Source organism: Mus pahari, chromosome 4 (assembly GCF_900095145.1).
Source record: "Mus pahari chromosome 4, PAHARI_EIJ_v1.1, whole genome shotgun sequence".
Taxonomy (NCBI): Eukaryota; Metazoa; Chordata; class Mammalia; order Rodentia; family Muridae; genus Mus; species Mus pahari.
Window position 1 is genome coordinate 121,203,844 of NC_034593.1, and position 18,389 is coordinate 121,222,232.

The 18,389-nt window shown below is 44.4% G+C and overlaps 1 protein-coding gene across 3 annotated transcripts in view; it reads left to right on the forward strand.

Annotated features, from left to right (window-relative positions):
* Ppa2 (pyrophosphatase (inorganic) 2) overlaps positions 1-18,389 on the forward strand; it is a 67,151-nt gene that overhangs the window by 16,586 nt on the left and 32,176 nt on the right. For all 3 annotated transcript variants that reach the window (XM_021196434.2, XM_021196433.2, XM_029538087.1), the window contains exons 5-6: positions 3,390-3,509; positions 11,944-12,030. In XM_021196434.2, coding sequence (XP_021052093.1) covers positions 3,390-3,509; positions 11,944-12,030 — 207 coding nt within the window. The remainder of the gene's footprint in view (positions 1-3,389; positions 3,510-11,943; positions 12,031-18,389) is intronic.

The following is an 18,389-nucleotide window of genomic DNA, read 5'->3' on the forward strand; positions in this document are numbered from 1 at the left end:
TTTCCCGTGAAACATGAGCTGTCAGGAACCATCTTGTGAGCTCCCTCCTTCCACCGGATGAGCCCTTCACAGTTTGGGGTGACTACTCAAGTGTGGCACTTTGATTCTTTACTCCATTGTTTATTTTATATCAGTTTTTTCCCCCTTTCCGATGCTCATGTGAATATGTTTGACAGAAAGAAGTTTAAAATGAACTCACTTGACAAAGATATAAACTAACTTTTTTTTTAATTGCTGTAAATGAGAAATATTTATTTGTGGAGTACAAATGGAATTTATGAACAAAACAGAAAAATGAAGTCAAGTTAAATCAGCATGACGTCTGAAATATTTTTCTCTGGTGAGGTCATCTTAAATTTTTACTCTTAGCACCGTGCCTTGCACAGTAGGTGTCAAAACAAATACAACACTATTGTTAGCTAAAGTGTTTATACTCTTTGCGGTCATGCCCACTGGGTGCAGACGGCACCAGAGCCTTCTGCTCCTCCACCCCATAGAGGCTTCCCTATCCTTTCTCACCTCCTGCTCTTCCAACCCTTTGGTAACCACTGTTTGGCTCACACACTCTAGGAGATCAACTATGGAGCCCATTTCCTTTGTTCATCAGTTGCTGGGCCTTGTGTCCATCCCTTGGCTGCTGTGAACGCTGAGGCACCCGCTGTGGTAGCACCCAGCCGTCCTTTCCTTTGCTGTGGACTCGGAACTGAGTTGTTTGTGTGTCAGTTGTTCTCAAGTTCCTAGAGAACTTTGTGCTGTTTTCCACGATGGCTGGTTGGTTTATATCCCCTCAAAGGCTCCTCCCCTCAAAGGGTACAAGGCTCCTCCCCTCAAAGGGTACAAGGCTCCTCCCCTCAACAATGAAAGACTTTGCTTCATGCATCCTTACTAGGACTTAGTATCTGAAGTTTTTTTGATCATACTTGTTCCTACTAGAATGAGATGAACCGTCATTGCAGCACTTTGTTATTGTTAGTAAGCATCTCTCTCTCTCTCTCTCTCTCTCTCTCTCTCTCTCTCTCTCTCTCTNCATGCGTTCGTGTGTGTGTGTGTGTGTGTGTGTGTGTGTGTGTGTGTGTGTGTAAATAGGTAGACAACCTTTCAGAGAAAGTTCTCTACCTCCACCAGGTGATGTACCTGGCTGGTACTCGGGACCTGACAGCCAATGCCTTTACCATCTGAGCTGTCTTGCCGGCTTCCTCATTTTTTGTCTTGACTGAATATTCCTCATAGCTATATTGACCATTTCCTTTTTCTTATGCCTATTGATCTTCTGTGCATCTTCCTTTACGAAATTTCTAAGTCCAGTGCTCATTTTTTAATTATAGCTTTTGATTGTTTTTCTCCTTAGTTCTTCAGCTTCTTGTGTATTTTGGACTTTAAGCCCGTATAGGATGAAGTGCATCTTCTCCCGTGATGTATATTGGCTTTCCTCTGTCGATTATACCCGGGCTGTGCAGTGGCTTTTAGGGTTGACGTAACCCCATTTGTCTATTTTTGCTTTTATTGCCTGTGTTTTTCATGGTCAAATCCAAACAGTTGTTGTCTATACCAGTTTGTCCTTTTCTCCTGTTTTTTTTTTGTTTGTTTGTTTTTTGGTTTTTTGGTTTTTTGGTTTTTTTTGTAAAAGTTTAACAGCCTCTGCCTTACATTGCAGGAATCCATCTCCTCTTGGTTTTGTAACCGTTTAGGGTAGAGGGGCTCAGTCTTGTTCTTCCATTCATCTTCGTTGTCTTCCCAGTGTGGTTTCTTGAGGAGCATGCTCTCTCCCCGTCGAGTGTCACTGGCACCTGCTGAAAGCACTCATGGTCTGTCTCCCCTGTCTGTGTGTGCAAGGCTGACTTCTGCAGATTCCATCTGATTTTATTGCTGTGGTTCTGTACTGTAGTGTAGCTGGGCGTCAATGATGTGAGGATGGTTTTTCTTTTTTGCTCATAATTGCCTTAGCGTTTTAGGGTGTGTATGTGTGTGTGTGTGTGTGTGTGTGTGTGTGTGTGTTTCCATGGAAACTCTATGGTTTGCTCTTCCTGTATCTATTCTTTTTAAATGACTTTGGAACTTCACTCTGGATCACAGTGACCCTGATTCATGCTATTTCTAATCCAACACAGGGTGTCTTTTGTCTATTTGTGTCTCCTTTGGTTTCATTTTTTTCTTTTTCTTTTCATCGTCAACTTGTAGTTTTCAATAGGAACAGATCTTCTTCCTCCATTAAATGTATTTATTGTTGTTTGCCTGTAAATAGGACAGCCTCTGATTTCTGCTTTGAATGGTTCATTGGTAGCACACAGAAATGCTGTGGAATTTTGCATGCTGATTTTTATATCCTGAAAATTTACTACATACTATCATAATTTTAGAGGTGTGTGTTTGTGTGTGTGTGTGTGTGTGTGCAAAATCTTAAGAGCTTTCTGCATATATGATTGTGTTATCTATGAACAGTGATGATTCTATTCCTTGCCTAGCTGCTCTGGGAAGGACTTCCAGCATTCTGCTGAATCAAAGGCGAGACTAAGCGTCATCTGTCTAAAGAGCTTCCAGTCTTGTTCGTGTATGTCCCTGCGAGTGTGCTTGCATGTCTGCAGGTGCTGCAAAGGCCAGAAGAGGGTGCTGGGTGTGCTTCTCCACCACCCTGTTCCTCTGGGGCAGTGTCTCCTTGAGCATAGCCCTTGTATCTCTTCTGGGCTGGGAGTCAGCAAACCCCAGTGATCCCCCTGTCTCCGCCACCCCCAGAGCTGGTTTTACAGAGCTACCTGTTACATGTGCTGGTGTCTGATGCTGGTCCCTTAACCTTGTAGCTGGCTCTCTAGAGCAGTGGTCCTCAACCTTCCTAAGGCTGCAGCCGTTTCTCTTGGTGTGGTCACCACCCCACCAACCATAAAATTATTTGTGTTGCTACTTCATAACTGTAATTTTGCTACTGTTAAGAGTCATAAATACACGTGTTTTCTGATGGTCTTTCCGATGCCATGATCCAAAGGTGGAGAACCACTGCTCTAGACCCTCACCATGGTAACCTTTGAGTTAACTATAATATCATAAGACTTGGCAGTAAAAGCCCCCAAAACTAGCAGCAGCAACAACAACAAAAAAATTGTCAATTAACTTTCACCCTCCCGCCTTTCTGTTTATACTGTTTTTCTTAGAAATAATGCAGTGTATAAATAATTTAAACCTAAATCTGTAATCAGGAATCTTCTTTCCAGACTGATTTTCTTACATGGTACTTGTTAATTAGTAATGAGAATTGACTTAATTTACTTTAAAACACCTTTGAACATTAAGTTGAGATGCGGGTATTTGTTCGAGTTGTGGTAGGTTTAAAATCTGTGCTTTGCATACCGGTCTAATCGTTTTACCCCTCTGTCTGCCTTCCCCTGTGATCTTCCCAGATTGCCACAGAGGAGCCACTGAATCCCATTAAGCAGGATATAAAGAACGGAAAGCTACGCTACACACCAAACATCTTCCCTCACAAGGGCTATATATGGAATTACGGGGCCCTCCCTCAGGTAACATCCTTGTTATCGAGGTAAACTTTGATGCCTTCTAGAGAAACCACCTTGTGAATCCCGGGAACTCCCTGAATTTAAGTTAGCTCCTAGAACATACCAGTTTCAGGGATTTATGGATTTAATTTTTTCTTAATGTGGCGTTTACTTGTCCCAGTAAACTTTACTTCAAACCACACATATCATCACTGCTCAGGTTCTCGGAGACAGGCGTGGAAGACTGACAGCTGACATTTGAATGCATCTCCTTTTGTGGGCTTAGCTGATGTCAATGAAGAATTTTCAGCAAGTCTTTATCTAACCTTTAAGTATGACTTTTATACATTTCTCTATGATAGGATGGGTTTTATTTGTAATAAACCTAACAGGCAAAATTGAGTTAAATTACGGATGGAGCTCAGTGTTGTAAATCCAGAGTTCTGACTGGAAGGCCATGAGGTGGAAGCCAGGGTGATGGCAGGGCCTCGTTCTGCCTCTAAAGCTATACCACCATTCCTGGCCCTTCCTACCTCCCTGTCAACTTCCTCAATCTCTGAAGTAGCAACTCTTCCTGCTTGTTTAACTGAGTGAATCTCTACACGTGTGAGCCAAACTCTGGGTTACTGAGACCTAAATATGCGTTTTTTCCTTGTCATAAACTCCACTCTGTCATCAGCTGTGTAGAAATTTATTGTTTGTATTTTTATGTATTAATTTTTAATTACATGAAAATGTACGTGGGGGACCCTGTAGGAAGTAGGAACAGCTGAGAAAAACAGACGCCCAGTTAGGATAAACAGTCACGAAAAAAGGAAGAGGGAGAGTGTTCTCTCAAGAGCCAGCTTCGCTTTGATGCAGCCAGACCACCCGCGTGGATGCAGGCTTGGGTAAAACTGGCACTCTGGAAATGGCGATTAGAAATGAGAGTGTTCAAGCCATGAGGGCACCCGCCTCGACTTCTTGGGTTTCTAAGTAGATGGTTCTGTTGGACCTAAAGGGGAGAGGTTAAAAACAGCTTAGGGGGTTGTGGGAGAGGAGAGCGCATGGCTGAAAGGGGGGCCAGAGAAGCTACCGATGAGCAGGAAAATCAGATGGACAAAGTTGAGCAGTTCAGGAATAAACTAATACCCACTTGTTGAGCTACTTCTTAGGGATGATGTGCTAGGACACGGATGTGGATAGATGAGAGTCAAGCATGAGGTTCAGCAGAGTGATGGATGACTGAGCAGTGAGCTCGAGAGCCTGGCTGTCACACGAGCAGTGTGACCTCGGACAAGATGCTTTGTGCTACTGCCCCTGTCTTCACCTGTAAAGTGGAGAACGCGAATATCTATTGCCTGTGGCTGTGCTGAGGTACACTCGAGTGTTTCATCAGACACGTGGGACGGACAGCACTCCATAACCACTAGCAATTTTTCTGTCTGAAGGATTAGTGCTCAGTATAGTGGTTTCTTCTTAATGCTGCGACCCTTTAATACAGTTCCTAATGTGGTGACCTGTGGCCATAAAATTATTTCATTGCTACATCATAACTGTAAGTTTGCTACTATTTTGAATTGTAATGTAAATATCTGGCATGCAGGATATCTGATATGTGCAACCCACAGGTTGAGAACCTCTGGCTTTGTATCATTTATTCCTTTTCCAAAGTTACTTACAGTTTGATTGGAGCCATTGACAGCTAAGTCAGCGGTTACAATGTAGCGTGACTAGTGCTACTAGCTTACTGATTCTGTCATTTTATTTCATTCAGAAAATAATAAGGCAAAGCTGGGTGTGGTAGCCCATACCTGTAATCCCAGTGCATGGGAGGTTGAGGATTACTGCCTATTTGAAGCTGGCCTAGGTTATATATAGCAAGACCTGGTCTCAACCATATCCCGTCCCTCAAAAAATTTAGCAAACGAACAAAAAGCAGATCTACTAGTGAGACGGGAAGGAAGGGGTGCCAGATCATGACTGAAGATGAAAGGAGGATCTTCTGTGGTTTTCTATTTAAAGGCCAGGTGCCTCTTTTTCTTTTTTTGTACTGCTCTGGGTGTGTTTGAATTTCCTCCCTGCTTTGATTCTGTACCCTTTCCTGATTCAACTAAGCGGAACTGGACCTGTCTCTTAGTTTCTGTATGCTGTGCATTAACTAAGTTTCATGCGTCATCCTACATCCAAAATAATGTCTCAAAAATAAAGATCCGGCCAGGCGCGGTGGCACACACCCTTAATCCCAGCACTTGGGAGGCCCAGGCAAGTAGTTCTCTGTAGGTTTGAGGGCAGCCTGGTCTACACAGAGAGCTCTAGGACAGCCAAGACTACACAGAGAGACCATCTCTACAACAGAAAGGTCTGGGGATGTTTTCCCATGCGAGAACCTTTCACTGGTTTCTTATTGGTAAGAGGATAAAGTCTGAAACTCTTAACCTGGCCCCTGCCCTACCTGACTCTCCCCATGGCTCACTGGAAGACCCCTGCTTCTCTACTTCTTCCCCTCAGACTGTCCAGCGTTGTAATCGCCAGGCCTCCACAGAACCTCTTCATTCAGCACACACCCACTGGTGCTTCGTACTTGCCAGAGTGTTCCTGTTCTGAGTACCGGATGAAAAGCCGGGATCAAAGTAATCAAATTCTTTGGGAGTTTTTAATCCACACAGAAAGTCAGACAGTCAAGAGTGAAATGGCAGATGTTAAAAATATGAAAGAAGATGCTGGCGAGATGGCTCAGCGGTTTAGAGCACTGGCTGCTTCTAGAGGACTAAGACTCAATTCCCAGCAACCACATGGTGACTCACAACCATCTGTAACTCCCAAGTCTCAGGGGATCCAGACCCCTCCTCGGATCTCCTGGGACACCAGCCACACTTACATATGTGTAGACTAAACACTCCTACACATAAATAAACAACATTTATCTTTAAGAAAGAATGTGAGAGAAGAGTAGAGCAGAGAATTGGGCTATGGGGAGTAAGGGGTGTTTCCATTCAGACATCGAGAAGATGGCCTGGTGTTGTCTGAATAAAGACCTTATAAGGGGAAGAGGTAGGGCGGACATTCCGAGGAGAGGCACCTCAGTGGTACGCAGTGCATGGGAGGGGTCCGAGCGGGCGCACAGTGAGCTAAGAGGAGGTGGGATGTGAAGGAGAGAAGCGAGCACATCTGCCCATGTGCAGTTTCACTAAAGATTTCATGTTCTCTCCCACATAAACATTTTTTTAGACCTGAAATTACAGAGACTGCTCATGGCAAGGCACAATCCCATGTATTATCTTTTTTGGTACGATTATTGCTCATACAGCTTTTAGAATCAGAGCCAACTACTCGCCCCTTTGGGATGCTGTCTCATCTCTCCTCTGCACCCCCTGCCTTTCCCCCTCTTCCTCACTCCCCTGCCCACCCTCCAGCTGACTCCCTTTTCTGTTTTCACCCCCACTGCCTTATTTCTGGACTACCCCTTTCCAATGTGCACACAGGTCACTGGCTGGAATGTTTGCTCTGGGCCAAGTCTTTGCAATGTCTCTCAAAGAGAGACAAGTCTTTTTCAAGTCTCCTGTAAATCTTTTCACCCTGACTCTTGAACTGCTATGACTATTCCTGTGTGTTACTCCCCATTTTTCTAAGTATCCTCCAAATTATAACTATGATTTGTTCTGTTTACTGTCAGTTTCTTGACGTTAAAATACAGGTGTCATTAGCTCAGGGTTGTTCTGTTGGAAGGTAGTTTCAGTGGGCCATTTTTCTTCTTGGCACACTGAATTGGTGATCAGTTATTTTGTGTGTGCTTGTCTCATGAGGCTGGCCAGGTGCAAGGATAACAGGAATGTCGCACTGTGCATAGCAGTGAACATCTTAGAGAATGACTAAGTCAACAACGTCATTGAGGACGTGTTTGCTTCATAGACACACACAGATGGATATTGTCTACTTGGTTGCCCACATTTTGTTTTGGTCGAGCAGGAAGTTCGCTGAGAAGAGTTACCAAGCCAACTGCTTGGAGGGACATGCGAGCAGCAGAACACTAAGTAGAAATCTTATTGATGAGCTTGTGACCCATCGATATGACATCATTTTCTTAGGCCTTCTGGCTGTCTTCGCTCCCACGCAAAGCTTTCCTCTGGCCAAGACTCTGCCTCAAGTAAACATCACCTTTCTCCTCCCAGGTCACTTACGTTTAACTTAAGTTTACCCATGACTAAGAGGGTTGCTCCAGCATAATCAGAACACTTGTCTGGAGAATATTAAAGAGTTAGTTTCACTTTAAAGCCTTCAGTGTTGACGTGTTTATTATTTTAAACTTCCTTATCAATTTGAGTCATTGACTACAAATATTAGATGTTGTTATTTGTTGGATTTAGAGCCTGAGACAGGAGACTAACTCTCTCTAGGCCTGTGTATTCATCTGATCATGAGTCCTACCCAGAAAGCTGTTGTAATAGGATGTTGTGCTCAGGGCGGGGCTAAGCCTGTTAGCTAGCTCAGCAGTGCAGCTGTTGCCGCTGGTGTTAGCTGCTGCTGATAAAGTTGACAGACTCTATCCAGGTGAAGCTCGGGGTTGGGGTGGGGGCTGGAGGGGGTGCAGATGGGGATTTGTAGCTCCCAGTCCCTCTAATTTGGTGTTGAGAACCTAGATGATCAGCAAGAATCTCTCAACACCACCTGTGTGCTGGTGGGTTTTTTTTTTTCTATGATTTTCAAAGAGGCCTAAGGGCTAGAACATGGTGATTATAAGCATATTGGTTAATGTAGATTGTAAGGTAATGATCTCCAGTTCCTGTACAAAGCTAGGATTTGTCTTAAGCCATGTCAATATGTATTCTGATTCCATGTTCATAGATTTATTCTCATTTCCTGGGAGGTTGTTTGTGGCTCTTCGTTATGTTCTCTTGGTTCCATGCTAAGACTTTTTTATTTTTTTAGATTATCTACTAGATAGACATTTATGAATCAAGTTCTGGGTTATATACCCATTCTGCTTTACTAAATATTCTCATATGATTCATACATTCTTACCAGCATTATATAACATAGGTTCCAGGTGACCTGTGTCCTATTATTTTGGGTTAACAGATCTCTAAATTCTTCAAAATAGTGTTTGGAAATAGTGTTTGAATGCAGTTTTAATTTATGGTTCTCTGATTACTTTTCTTTTCTTTTTTTTTATTATTTATTTTATGTATATAAGTACACTGTCACTGCCTTCAGACACACCAGAAGAGGGCATCAGATTCTATGCCAGATGGTCGTGAGCCACCATGTGGTTGCTGGGAATTGAACTCAGGACCTCTGGAAGAATAGGCAGTGCTCTTAACCACTGAGCCATCTCTCCAGGCCCAAGGCACAGAATTACATACAGTTCAGAAGGCTGTAAGACATCAATCAGTTGCTGGGACTTGAACTTGAGAATTACTCTTCTTACATCTATAAATCGTCTATATTTATTTTTCTCCCTTAAATTTCTTGTGTCTTTAGCACCCTTTGTCCTGTTTGCGCTTTTCTTATTTAATTGAACAGTTTAAATGTGTCCCTCTTCATAATCCTTCATTCATCTGAGACTTTTTTTCCTTTTCCTCCTGTTATACACCTAAACTTCCACTAGAGGGCATTCTCAAAGTTTTACATTGTTCCAAGTTTCCCTGCCAGGTGAAATTACCCTGTAGATTAAAGTTAAAAGTGATGCTGCTTTTTGTTGTTGTTGTTGTTGCTGCTGCTGCTGCTGTTGTTGTTTGGTTGGTTGGTTTGGTTTGGCTTGGCTTGGCTTGGTTTTTCCACACAGGGTTTCTCTGTGTAGCCCTGGCTGTCCTGGAACTCACTCTGTAGACCAGGCTAGCCTCGAACTCAGAAATCTGCCTGCCTCTGCCTCCCGAGTGCTGGGATTAAAGGCGTGCGCCACCACTGCCTGGCGGTGATGCTGCTTAATGTACCTCTTTTTATAATAGAACTGAAGTCTATAGATGTAAAGTATGAAAGGCAGGGGTGGGGAAGGGACCAGTCTGTCCTCTGGGTTTGGTTGGTTTTTGCTGGTTCAGAAAATCATTATGAAATGGCCTAACATTAACAGTAACAAATGGTTTAAAAAGATTTCATTATATTGTTAATTCCTCAACATTAGGAACTAAATTGATAGATAAGATTGAGAGTGAAATAGTGAGTTCAATCAGCCAATCAACAAGTAGAAAAATCCACCAATGGGCTGCCAGAGATGACCCAGTAGTTAGGAGCAATGTTACTGTTGCAGTGGACCCAGGTTCACTTCCCAGTAGCCACATGATGGCTCACAGTCATCTTCACTCCAGTTCTATGGGATCCAACTCCCTTTTCTGACCTCCACAGGCACCAGGCACATGTGTGGTACACATATATACATGCAAGCAAGCATCCATACACATAAAACAAAAGTAAATCTTTAAAAAATGGGGGGGGGGGAATCTCCAAAGCCATATTGCATACATGTTATGAGAAGACAGTTTTGTCTCAGTCTAAGGGACACGGGCTGTAGAGATGGCTCAGCTGATATAGGCTCGGCTCACAAGAAAAGGACAGTATACAGAGAAAGAGGGTGTCAAAGTTAATGTTGCTCTATGTGGGCTAAGTTAGCTCTCTGTTCACTGGTGGTATGCATGAGATTATGGTCGAACACTGTCAGGACAGGGCCGGGATGTATCCCAACCTTCCTTATCTGGCTTGTGTCTTTCCGTATGCAGTTGAGGAAACCGAGAACGAGGTGTTTAGTGAAAGTCCTCGTGACCAAGGCAGGACTGGCACATAGCTACCTTCCTTTAGGGTGACATGACTTCGGTTCATCTCCATGCAAGTGGTATTCCTGCCGCAGGAAAGAGAACACTCCTTGATAGTTTTAGCTTTATGATCTAGGTGGTCAATTCCAGTTTGGTCCCATGTTGGTTTCCTCACACATTGAGCCAAGTTTTGCATCGCTGATTAACGGCACTCTTTTGGTTTCCGACTCTGCCTTATTCCAGTCTTACAAGTAGATGAGGATGCCTGGTAGGTGGTTTAGCAAAGAAGCAGCAGTGTCAAGACTAGGAAAGAACAGCCATCTCAGGAGAGTGCACGCAGACACTCAGGGAGTAAGGGAAAGCCTATCAAAGGGGTGGTGCTGAGACTGAGTTTGCTGCTGTTACTGAAACCCCAGCATCACAAGTTCTGAGTAACACGGTGGATTCTAATCCTGTCTCTGCTACTTAGACCACTGTAAACAGTTTCACTTTATTTGTACAATATACTGAGTAATAATTTATTCCTCACAGTGTGTGTGTGTGTTTGTGTGTGTGTGTGTGTGTATGTATGTGTTGTTACTATCTATCACCTGTGGCCAGTATGTAAGGTTAACAATTGTATTGGTTGTTATTCTTGTAGTTTTTTAGTTGTAATAATTTTGGGGAACACTTGCTGGGCCTGACTACTTTGTTTTTTGTTATGGTTGTTGTTTTTAAGTAAAGATGGATAAGTAGATCTAGACTAGAAGGAAAATATCAGAGTTTTTTTTCTAGGATTGCCTGTATGTAAGTACACATTTTAGTTACATGAAATAGAGAAGGTATATGTGGATAATGTAAATGGGGTAGTAGCAGTGACTGAATCTGGAGATGACGGCCTCTCGTTCCTTCCAATGTCAACTTAAGGCAAATCGTTTTAGTCAATTTCTGTAGTTTGATTCAGAGTCAGGCGAATGTGGAGCCTCTGGGAAGAGATAATGCCTAGGAGAGATTTTAAACAGAGAGTAATTTCCCATTACATTATTCATCTCCAAAACAGCAACGTGTATTTTGTAGCCAACGGGTCATCGTCCCCCAGTCGAGCGGAAGTATTGACTTATTTGCATGATTTTGTCAGGATCCTGAAATTTAGTGACAGAGATAGAGAACTTTTAGGGGAGGGCCATGAGACGATGGGTTTTCTTTTCTGAGGTGAACAGTGCCTTGTCTTTTGTTTTTGGAGGGAACACCGTTTCTGGCAGTAGGAGACATTTAACCAATAGGAAGTTCATTTCAGATGAGAAAAGCTAGACTAGAGGCTGCCGCTGTGTTAGATGGACTGTGGGTGACAGGAGCCACAGATGAGGCAGTCGGGAGACGGGCAGACAGGGCACAGGCAGTGGGAACCTGCAGACTGAAACTCCCGAGATTTGTGAATGTAAATTTAGCCACTGACTAAGCTAAGATGATGGCTCTTCTGGAAATACCACCCACTTTCAGATGTGATTACCCAGACAAATTAGAGAGAGAGGGAGGAAGTGCTGTGAATCTGTTTTAATTATTGTGATGCTCGGGTGGGCGGGGAGGGGGTGTTGCTGGCAATGTTAGCCCAGAGCCGGAGCAACCTCAGATCCTGTTTCCTTTGCATCGTGGCTAGCTCTAAAGCTTCACGGCTGTGTGGACAGATGGGGCTAGGCTGTAGGGGATCTTAGCCGACATTTCTGTCTCACTTTTGTCTTTGTTTCCTTCCTCAGACCTGGGAAGATCCTCATCTAAGAGATAAGAGCACAAACTGCTGTGGAGATAATGATCCCATTGATGTTTGTGAAATAGGCTCAAAGGTTGGTCTTACACACGGCGTTAATCCTCACCTGTGTTTTGGTTTATTCCTGTCATAGAATCTCATTTTGGCCTCCGGTTCCCCGATTCTCCAAAGCCTGAGCATGCTCACTTCTCTGCTACTCAAACTCTTCGTATCTCTCTACTTCCATTTCCTAAGTCTGGGCTTGGTAAACCACAGCAGGTGAAATCCAGCTGCCGCCGGGCTCTGATAACATAGGTGACACAGCTGCATCCATGTGTGCCTTGTCTAGGGCACCCGTGTCACAGCAGCAGAGCTGAGGACTTGTAGCAGGGACTGAAAGGCCTAAAGCATTGGCCATCTGACCCTTTGTTGGAAGCTCGCCAAGTCCTGTCTTCAGATTCTTTGCCGTTGTCTAGACAGAGATTTCAGTACTGATGAAAAGCAACTGTTGGAGCTGGGGTGTGGCTTCGTGGGAGAATGCTTGCCTAGAGAGTGTAATCCTCAGGACGCAGGGTCAGAGCCAAGGACGCTGACACACCCCAGAATTGCCTGTCCTGGGAAGGCAAAGACAAGCAGATACCTGGACCTTGCTGGCCAAATAGCCAGGCCTGCTTGGTGAAGTTCCAAGCAATTGAGAGACCCTGTCACAAATGAAGGAAAGCGGGGGCCTAAGGAATGACACTGGAGATTGTCCTCTGACCTCACACACATATGCCTGCACTCGCATGTGTAGACAAATGTGCACATGTGGGCGTGCACGTGTGGGCGGGCGCGCGCGCACACACACACACACACACACACACACACACCAAACAGAACAAAAACCCTCCTCCTCTTTCTCTCCATATCTGCTTCCAGGCTGCCAAGTCCTGTGGAGAGAAATGAAGTCCGCAGGCCTATGGACTTACAGCTTATCAGTTCTTCTATTGTCCAGCTCCTGTTTCCACAGCATGCACTGTTGTTTCTTGTTGTCCTGTGCTCCTCTTATGTGGTTGGCATTCCCAGGAGAGCCTCTCGTCTTTGAGGTCAAGCTCCTGCAGACACCCGCTCTCTCCCCGTTCCCGCAGACCTGTGTAAGCTGCTGCGTGTGCCCCTCCGACCCCATACCTGTGTTCTAGATTTCCACACTTCCTGCCTGTAAGTGGCGGATCCCTCTTCTTTCTCTCTGGTATCAGCAACTCCTCTTTCATCTTTACTGTGCAGCCTCCCGGGCCTCTACACAGAGCCAGGAAAGATGAGCTTTCAGTTCCCCTCCGTCTCCTGTCTCCTACTGCTCTCTGAGCCGTCACTCTGCCGTGAAATTGGTCCTTCTTCCCTCCTGCCATCCTTTGAAGCACACCACCCTCCCTTGGTCTCTGACAGCACTGTAGAGACTGTGTGACTTCTTCAGTGCTCACTACCCATCAGTCCTCTTTCTTTTGAGGCTCACAGAACTTAGATTACATCCCAGAATACTTTCTGTATTCTGGCTCCCTCCCCGTGGTTTCTGATGCAAGCTTTCCTTCTGCCCACTCAGTCCTGGGGAGCAGGAGGCTGAGCCCTTGTCAATTCCTTTCCTCCCTCCCAAGGGCCCCAGGTTTTGTTCTTAAACTGACAACTTCAGCTCATATCCTTGCATTCAGCGGCCATACTCTGATGCCTCCTGGGCCTCTCCACTTGTATCCCAAGTTGTATTCACTTTTTCCGTTTTTAAATTCACAGCTCTCAGTATTTTCTAAAGGGGGTTGGGGGGTGGGGGGGCAGGGCACTGGCAACAAAAGGTGAGCCATAAGAGGTGCAGTAACAACTTAGAAAAGATAATACCTGAGACAACCTGACCGCTTCCTTTCTCAGCTCCTCTCTTCCACCAGAAACAGGCATCATCCTGACGGCTTGCTTCTCTTCACCCAGTTAATGATGCAATATTGATTTTGTGTCCCAAAGAGCTTTCAAAACGAATTCTTTCCCTTCTCGCTGCTAGCAGCTTCATCTAGTTTGATGGTAATGTGTCACCTGACGTATTCTTTCTACTAACCCGTTTCCTCGCTGGGTTTTTATTGTGCCAAACTTGTGTGCCTTTTGGAACGGCCTCTCCTGGCATTCTTTCTTCCTACTTCTTGTTTGCAAGCTGCCCGCCAGCTATAATCCATCTGAACGGGCCTTTGGTCATCCTCTGTAGAAAGAGAGTTGAGCTTTCCCACCACGCCCTCTTCTCCTGGCGGTCCCCGACCGCCCCAGGCTTCGGTGCGGCTCTTGGCTAGGCACATGCGCAGTCCTGCGTACACGCAGGTGTCAGCATCCTCATTTTTTCAAGGTAGTAAAGCTCTAAAGACAGGGGTGTCCACTGCATATGTCTTCACTGCTGGTCTCAATGCCTGGCATGGAGAATATGCCTAATTTAAAGAATGTCAAGTTGAAGTCAGTTGGAAACTTCTCTTCTTCCGGCGGAATCTTATTCTTGCTTCTCTTCCTGTTTCCAGTGTCCATCCTTCTGATTCCCGATTGTAATCTCTTAATCATCCGTGTCTTTTGTTGCTTTTTCGTGTCTTGATTTTCTGCTTTCTTTCCATTTTCTCCAGCATTCTGGCGCCTTTTCCTCTTCTCATTCGCCCTCTGATTCCTACTCCTTGGTGAGGTAAGAGATCCTTTCTGCCTCGAAATTCTGATTTTATACACAGATTTGTTAGAATTCATGTGTCTGTTATTGCTATTCTTGCCTGGCACATGAATTCAACAAAAAATATAAATGAAAGAGTAATGTAATGTAAGTATTGATTTTTTTTTTCAAATTTAAGGTATAGTTTTCTGAATTTATTTATTTATTTTTATTTATTTTAAACTCCAGGTTTCATTCCCCTCCTGGTTCACCCTCCTACTGTTCCACAGCATACCTCCTCCCCACTCCCATCTCCGAATGCTGTCCCCACCCACGACACCACCCCACCAGACCTCTAAACTCCCTGGTGCCTCCAGTCTCTAGAGGGTTAGGTGCATCCTCTCTGACTGAACCCAGACCCAGCAGTTCTCTTCTGTATGTGTGTTGGGGGCCTCATGTCAGCTGGTATAGACTGTCTGGTTGGTGGTCCAGTATCTGAGAGATATAGGGGGTCCAGATTAATTGAGACTGCTAGTCCTCCTACAGGGTCTCCCTCCTCCTCAGCTTCTTTCAGCTTTTCCCTAATTCAACCACAGGGGTCAGCTGCTTCTGTCCATTGGTTGGGTGCAAATATCTCCATCGGACTCTTCCAGCTGCTTATTGGGTCTTCTAGAGGGCAGCCATGATAGATCCCTATTTGCAAGAGCTCCACAGCTTCAGTAATAGTGTCAGGACTTGGGGCCTCCCCTTGAGCTGGATCCCACTTTGGGCCTGTCGGTGGACCTTCTTTTGTAAAAATGTTTTCTTCTAAGAGGGATAAAGAGATGTGTATAATATTAATTAGGTTACAAAAAAAAAAAAGTTTAATCACTGTAAGGACTACCTCCTATGCCGAGATTCCATGCTGGGCTCTTCAGTTTCCTGCCCATTTCTTATTTCATAACAAATGAAGGTCACTAAGTTAAGTAAAATTACATTGCTGGAAAGATTATGTTTTCAATTTTTTTTCCTTACTCTTAGGATATAACTCTTGGAGGGGTGTGTAGTCAATTCCTATTTAGTAGAAAATATTCAGTCAACTTAAACCCGGTATGAATAAAAACATTAAAGGCATCTTATTTTCACCCATGTCAGCTTGTCATTGTACACGTAATTAGTGAGACTGTAACTGGAAAAAATGTTGGCAACATTTGACATAAATTGACATGACACAGTCACATTTATCTGAAAGCCAAGAATAATACTACGAAAATTCAATGTGGATTCTGTATGTGTGTGTGTGTTTTGTTTATTTGTTTTTTTCGAGACAGTTTCTTTGTATAGCCTTCAATGTCCTACAACTATGTGGACAAGGCTGGCCTGGAACTCACTGAGATCCATCTGCCTCTACCTTCCAAGTGTAGAATTATTATTGAAAACATTTTTTTACATTTTACATATAAAGAAGAGTATATAGTAGGTGTATAGTGTATAATTATTTTAGAGCATATTAATTAATTATTTTACTAGTTTATTCTAGAACTGACAATATTGTAGGCCTGCCTACTATTTAAACCCTAGGCAGAAAATTCAGCCTTTCCAGACTCTTTTTTGACCATGTGATATTTTCTATATGCTTGACCCAGGGAGTGGCAGTATTTGGAGACGTGGCCTTGTTAGAGTAAGTGTGTCACTGTGGGTATGGTCTTTAAGCCCTTCATCCTAGCTGCCTGCAAGCCAGTCTTCTGTTTGCGTTTGGAACAAGATGTAGAACTCCCAGCTCCTCCTGCACCATGCCTGCCTGGACGCTGCCATGCTCCTGCCTTGATGATGATGGACTGAACCTCTGAACCTGTTAGCCAGCCCCAATTAAATGTTGTCTTTATAGCTGGGCGTGGTGGCGCATGCCTTTAATCCCAGCACTTGGGAGGCAAAGGCAGGTAGATTTCTGAGTTTGAGGCCAGCCTGGTCTACAGAGTGAGTTCCAGGACAGCTGGGACTAAACAGAGAAACCCTGTCTCGAAAAACCAAAAACAAAACAAAACAAAAAAATGTTGTCTTTATAAGAGCTACCTTCCTTGCTCATGCATGGTGTCTGTTCACAGCAGTAAAATCCTAACTTAGACAGTCCACAACAGTAGAAAACCTATTCACACTGTTGTACACAGCTTGACACGTTGCTACTTACCATTATTCTGTTGTTAATTGGGCCTGGTTAAAGTTTGTTCTCTCTAGACCGGATCAGTATGGAGCATAGATTTAAAGGCCCCTCTTATAATTGATTATTCCAGGCTCCTGAAACCTTGCATTTGCTACGACTATTCTAGTAAATCCATATAGATCCCAGAGGGGAACCATCTGTGAGCTGCAGCATGGAAACGTAAGCTATGATCTTCACTTTACTGGTGAGAAACTAGAACCTACAACACTGTGGGATGATTTGCCCTAAGTCATCTCTTAGGATTGTGGAGAACAAATTCAGCCCAACATTTATGACAAAAGATCCTGCCTTTTGAAATTTCCCCACAAGACTTGCTGGTTTCACCTGAAACCTGGGGACAAAGTTATAGTCTTGCTTCAGAATCTCAGCCTAGTTTAGAAACTGAATAGTGTTTGCCCCAGCGGAAGTGGTCACAGCATGTGCTGCATCCTATCACCACAAGGGTAGAGTGACAGCCCTGTGGGGGCAGTTGATGTCCTCTGGCAACAAGAGCAACTGACTCCTCTAGTCAGCATGAGCCTCAGCAGAACTTACTAAATGAGAAGTAAATACGGTCACCTCTGAACAACGCGGTGTCCAAGGAGTGTCCTTAAGTGAGCTTTAAGAAAAATGGCCGTGAGAAGTCTTTGAACACACATAGCTGCTGGGTGATGGAAAGAAACAGAAGCCTGTCAGTTGACAGACTGAGGGCCACCGACAGAAATGTTTAACATTGTGAATTTCTTGAGAGACCATGTATTATTCACATGTCCTCCATATGAAGACTGCACATACGGTCAGCATAAACTCATTGACTTGAATTTTACTGGAATGTGGCAGCTTCGTAGGGATTTTACCGTTTGTTCTAAGCACCCTTGGCAGTTTTGGGTTCTGTTCAGAAGGTGTTACAGCCAAGCATTGCTTCATTTGAAATAAGGCTCCCTTTCTCTCAGGGTTCTTGTGAGAGCAAAGGCTCTCTCACCTGATGAAGCCTGAGAGACGGCTCAGCTTGCTTCCTGCTCTCCTTACAGTCTACAAAACAGACTCACTGCTTGTGATGTTGTTGGAAAATAAGTCTTGTGGGTCAGAAAACAAAGTAATTGAGAGTGGAAATGCTCGAGAACTTCCCTGCTGCCTGCTTCTGTATTGAGGCTGCTGTCTGAGGTGGCTAAATCTTTGTCAGAGCAGTGTGTCCCTCGGGCATCCCTCACCTCTCGTAAGCCAAACGTGTCTCCAGACAGCCGGTAGCTCCTAGAGGTCAGAACTGCCTCTGCTGGGAAACAGCTCGGCCAGTGCATCTCCGAGTTACCCGACACGGCCAGCTTCTCACGGACAACTGCAGCTCGGCCAGTGCATCTCCGAGTTACCTGACACGTCCAGCTTCTCACGGACAACCGGACAGAAACTTCAGACTCAGGCTGGTCTGTGTTATGAAGACTGTACAATTCCTTTGGTCCCCTGTACCATGCCCTTCTGAATGAAGGCTTGTCCTCAAGGGTTTTGTACTCTGGATACTGTAATTGCTTCTCCTGACAGATCCTAGATCCTTCTGCCTCTCTGTCCACACCCTCTTTAGAGTGGAGAGTCACCGTCAGTGAATGCTGTGTGACCCAGTCTGAAAAGTCAGCCTTTCCAACCACCT